At 29.0% G+C, this 6109-nt stretch overlaps 1 protein-coding gene across 1 annotated transcript; it reads right to left on the minus strand.

The window, feature by feature from the left end:
- Positions 1 to 3887: 3887 nt before the first annotated feature.
- LOC107438042 (uncharacterized) lies at positions 3888 to 5128 on the minus strand (the record flags this gene model as incomplete). The annotated part of the gene is given in 1 exon segment (XM_071182866.1): positions 3888 to 5128. A coding segment is annotated over 1 exon segment (442 nt), but the record flags the coding sequence as incomplete, so codon positions are not given.
- Between the last annotated feature and the right edge of the window lie 981 nt (positions 5129 to 6109).

Genomic DNA, 6109 nt, shown 5'->3' on the forward strand with positions numbered 1-6109 from the left:
GATCATTACTCAACAAACTGAATTGAACTCAATATTGAAGATCTTTAACTTCAAAATCATCTGGACTCTTTTCCAGATTAATTTTTTCTTAAAAAATATATGTTATAGGATATCATGTGTTGGCAATTTCTTTTCCTAGTCGTCGCCAACGTTGGTCTAAATAAGTACGGGCTTTACTCGATATTTTTCAATTGATATTTTTTTATATTTCTTTTACATAATCACATTTTAAATTTAACTACAATTTTACGAGATACTATATTTTTGATGCTGTCAATAATCTCGCCGTAATATCGTATTAGATAGGTACTTTATTTACGTCACTCTAGAACTGTCCAATGGGCTATTGGCGACCGTCTGTGAAACATCCCCGAGGATGATCCGAAGACATGCATTCTCTATTTTGATCCTCAGCGGAGAGGATGACGCCAATGCTTTGGTATCCCGACGGCCAGCTCGAGAAGCACTTTACGGCAGAACAGCTTCACGAAGACCGATACCGCGCACCCTCAGTCACTAAACAGGATGATCAAATTGGCAACCCACCCGCTTAATGGCCTCAGTCAGTGATGCTTGACTTCGGTGTCCGTGTCGGCTTTCGGTGACCGTGTCTTTACGATCAATCCACTGCGGTACTAATATCGTATTGGAAAATTATAGTTATCAATAATAAATATGATTTTATCGTAATCGATATACATTGTAATCGTCAATAATCGAGATAATGTCAAATTTGATGCGTCTATGTCTGTTATCGGTCGACTGGAATAAAATAGAATTTGGCTTTGTTACTAATACGCGTTGGCAAACTTCGCTTTATGATCCCTATAGTTGATAAGTACTGAAATATCTTTCTAATTTTTTTAAAATTGGTTGCTTATTCTCAATAAATCAAGTTGCTTATAATCAATAAATCTATTCTACACTAAAAATTAGGATCTACACTAAAAAATAGTCCACAAAACTAAAAGAGAAATAATCGCCACAGCTAATAAAACAATTCCATTTTTTAATTTTTTTATCAATATCTGTTTACAATAGTGTATTAACTAAACATGGTTTTAAAATTTAATCCCATTAAAATAAAGATTAAACTATGTTTAGCTTTATTTGACATACTGCTATTACTCGAAGCCAATTTCTGAAAGTCAATCATTACCATAATCAACAATTTTCTTCGGAACGTAACTCTTTCCGTAAAAACATATTTCCGCAGTACCAATAATCGGTAGGTTGGTACCAATAATAGTACATTCAGTACCTATTAAAAACAACAATTAACGAAATACTTCCGCTACTTTTACGAATGCTACTTTCATCTAATGATCGGATGTTCCAGGATCTTAATAGTTTGAGGAGAAGATATGCTGATTAATAAGTGCAAGCAATAATTGCGAAATTAGACACAAAAATGTACTTTCTCTGAATAAACCTACATCCGGAGTTTTGACTACTAAATTATAGGGGATAGCCGCAATCTAAGAAATATAGTTCCAATAGTTTGGTCAAGAGAGCGCTCCAAATTTTGGATTCCTAAATGTTCATTTTACTTTTTGCGTATACCGCAATGCTTCGAAAACTTTTTAAACCAATTGAAAAAGTTTTACCCACAATTGTAAATGAGTTTTTGAAAAAATAATTTTTCGTAAATATTTATCAATATTTGCTTAAAAATAATCGAAAAATTTGAATTGTAATGGATATTTTGTTTTTGCATAATTTTAGAGAAAGTAATTTTGCATGAGCAAAATACAAAATCAGAGAAAATTGTGGAATAGTTTTGAAGAAATCAAATTTTAAACACGCTATTTTTTTTAAATATCAAGTACAGTTTTGTACCTCTACATGTCTGTATGAACAAGTGTATAGCACCCAATAAAATACTGATTCGAATGAGACTAAAATTAAATCTATAGGTTATATACGTATTTACGCATAAACTCTTATAACTTCGAAACTATTAGTTCTATCGACGTACGTTTGATTTTTATTGGATTTACCATAAAAAAAATATGTAAGAAACATTGTCTCACTCGATTAAATGTCATGAGATATGTAGTTATAAGTGCAAACATTGTACGTTTTGCTCATCAAACTCTTATTAATCCTATCGGTTTGATATTGCACTTATTCAATTAAGTGTAAAAAATGCATAGCATCAGATCTTATCTATATAGCAATATCAAAAGTGTTGTTAGGTTCAAGTACACAATTGTGCTTTTTAGAATTTTGACTTATGAACTGTTATTCCGATCGACTTTACTTCAGTTTCATTCAACATGAAAAACTTCATTAAAAATAGTATCTTATTTGGTTAGCTTCAAGTAGATAAATCGGTTTAATTAAAAAGATGCTTTTTTTAAAAAATATTTTTTAAACATGTCTACTTTTTGTTAATAATCATAGAATTAATAATAGTATAATTGTAGAGACGAAATATTAAGTGTGGTTGGGGTAATGAAAACAGGATAATGAAAATGACAGTTGAAGATAAAAACTGGATCATAGTTAATAAACTTTTTATTTACTAATATATGTAGACCTCGATGTACAAAATATTTTTATCCATAGGACTATAAGTTGTATAAATTTTGCATAAAAAACATTAATAAGGACTGGCCATAGGAGACAAATCCGCCGTGAACTGCTCAATCAAAAGCCAAATTAAGAAGTTATTGAATTGTTCCCAACAGACATTTAGAATCAGGAGAAGAGATCCATGGTTGATGATTTATCGAATCATAACATAGCCAAAAATAAGGCCAACCGCTCATAATATTAGGTTTGAAAAATACCTTGGCGATCACGAATCGTCAACAAAACTGTGAGAATTTTTATAACCATGTAATGAAAACTTATTTGTGGTAAGAAATTTAAGAATAAAGATAGATTTTTATTTTCGATTAGGCGCGTCAGTGAATTAATGAGTCTACATTAGTATTGAAATAAAAAGTCAGCCGTTACATGGATCGATAAGAAATGAATAAAATATTTGATGTTCGCTTTAAATAAAAATTAATTAATTTAATTTAATTATAATTCGATTAAGAATGATTTTAAAAAGTAAGTTTAAGCAATTAAAGATATTTTAAAAGTTAAGAAATATGTAATGCCAATTGTGGGATCACAGTCATATGAATAATTAAATTAATAATCATATTAATAATTATAATATTAATAGAGGGATTTATAATAATTAAACAGTATTAGAATAGCATTAAAAATAGTATTAATAATAAAGTTACTAGAATTAATAAGAGAGTTATTCGTGACTTAATAAATTAAATACTTTTTCGTATTTCATTNGAAATATGCAATGCCAATTGTGGGATCGCAGTCATATTAATAATTAAATTAATAATCATATTAATAATTATAATATTAATAGAGGGATTTATAATAATCAAACAGTATTATAATAGCATTAAAAATAGTATTAATAATAAAGTTACTAGAATTAATAAGANTTAATGAATTAAATACTTTTTCGTATTTCATTGCCTTCACCAGCAAAGAAGGAAAAAAAACTTTAAAATTTTGATTTGATATTCAATTACAAGGAAGTTTACTTTGAGTGAAAATTTTATTTTAGTCGATTTTAAGGCAACAAATTTAGTTACACAAAATCAACTCACCCAAAGTGGTGACTTTGAGACAACTTTCCTTGCTATTTAGAATAAATTTTCACCTACAACATATGAAAAAAGAAACTGTGCTGACCTCCTCAGTGACATAGTCAGAAATCTACGGTGCAATTTAAAAGCGATATAAAATTAAAAAAAGTCCCCGCACTTCAGCATTTTTTAATGAAAATCTGCTGCATATCATTTAGTCTAGTGAACTTTTGAATTACTTAAGCAAAGCTAGAGACACAAATGAAGACATTCTTAATGTAAACTTTTTTTATTAAAAACACTTAACTAAAAGCTAAAATTGTTAGCAATTATTTCTGTAAACTAGAATAGTTTCACATCCCGTGTGATGACATAAATCTTTACGTGAAAAGTTTTTTTTTAAAGTTGATCTCAAAATATCAACTTTGGAGACTACTCACAATAAATTGCAGAAGTATGTAGTTTCGTTCGCTCTATTTTTGCAATCAAGTAGTTATCTTGTTGCATGCAATAAAGTTCTTTATAGAGCAATACAAAGAATTTTTGAAAGTGCTCATTTATTTAAATATGCATTTTTTATTGAATCATCCACGATGACCACCATTACTGCATATTTTTAGAACTCTTGCTAACTATGAAGTCAAAAAAGTGTTACTGCGTAGTCGCATGTTAATATTTAAAAGAGGAAAAAGCGAAAAAAAAAACGTTATCGTCCTGCGATTGGTCGCAATTTGGAAAGCGGGTTTATGAAGCAGCAAACGACAGAAAAGAGAACATTATTATTAAAAGCGCATCAAAGTTTCAGCAGGGAATAAAACAAGTTTTGATATTTTGTACACCAGTCTTTCTAACATTGTGATGTGTCAGATTGCGTTAAAGTCTATTTTTTCCCTCGCTTTGTGCGACCCACAATGTACGTACTTTTTAGTCTTTTAATTTGACAAGCTCTCTAAGAATTTATATTAAGGGTGGTTTTTATGGAACATCTTGTATAAACGTTCACCTAAACGTTGGTTTCGAGCCATAAAAATTAAACCAGCATTGTGCAAATCCTTTTTCCGTTACAACAGCATTAATCTTCAGATTGAAAGCAATTTTCTAAACTTAAATAACTTTTTAAACTCGCTGGTATGTTTAGAGACCCAATACCAACAGGCATCTGAACGGATTCTGTTAAAGCTCTACGAATGGCGCACCTTGTAAGATGTTTCAAGCTTCTTGGGGATTTCTCAGTTTCTACGTCATTCAATACAACTTTTGAATACCATTTCCATACATTCAAAAATTCAGGAAACCTATCAGAATGATGAAAAGAGGACAAAAATTGCTTCTTTGATAAAAATGGATCCGGAATGGAATTCCAGAGGACACGCAAGACTTCATCGTACAACTCAACTCCATAATCTTTGTCATTGTAGTATGATTGGATATACAGATGCAAAATCTGGCAGGGCCTGTACATCTTATTACTTCTTCTACGAATGATTCTGTTTCGGAAACCAAACAAATTGTACCTATTTAAAAAATAGAGGTACATTAGAGAGCTAAAATAAACATTCTGAATAACTTGTGATCTAATGATCAGATTTTTGCGTACTACAAATCATAGTCACAGAGAGCCTTCGCAGTAAGTTTGTAACGTCACCTATGATGGAACGTTGATACATCAGATTTGTAGTAAATTCGACTGTCTTATAAATAGTTTTTCTGGAGAGAATTAAAATATTTTATTGACACTTATACAGTTTTTTGTTGATCTTTTTTTATTGGAATAAATCAATGTTATTCATCACGTTATGACTCAATAAATTGAACTATAATGCTTTTATGAATACATATTATTTACATTTCCTAACAGAAAACTATTTAATAAGAAAAATTTTTCATTCACTTTTAAATTAGAATGAATCATAATATCAAAAGAATGACAATCATTCAAATGAAATCATTACTTATATGGAATGACGTATTGAACTTAATTATATTTTCCGAGACTTAGAAAAACATTATGTAAGAAAAAAAAACAAATAAAGAAATTATAATTTTATTCACTCATTCATAAAATAGCTATTTTAAAATAGTAAAATAATTCAAACATAAACATTATAATTATTTACAAATAAATGTCGCATTTAAAAATTAAAGCAAACTAATTTCGCAAAGTATTTTTATCCTTAAAGATAGTAAAAATTTATAGCAATATTTAGTATTTGAAAATTTGAATTTGGTTTTTTCTTTTAGTATATTATCAAAAAACGTTAAGTTTTTTTAAAATATTAAGTACATATTTATTTATAAATTTTTTTGATGCTTGTTTTCCGATTTGTAAAAAAAATATTACATAGTGATTTTTCTAGAAATTTATCAGAAGAATATTCTGGAGCTGATGAATTTTAAAAATAGAACTGGGTTGAGGTATGGATATCACATATCAGTGTTTACTAGAACAAAGGTATTTTAAAAACCTGTTCTATCTTTAGGGTATTCAATGAACA

This window comes from Parasteatoda tepidariorum, chromosome 6 (assembly GCF_043381705.1).
Source record: "Parasteatoda tepidariorum isolate YZ-2023 chromosome 6, CAS_Ptep_4.0, whole genome shotgun sequence".
NCBI lineage: Eukaryota > Metazoa > Arthropoda > Arachnida > Araneae > Theridiidae > Parasteatoda > Parasteatoda tepidariorum.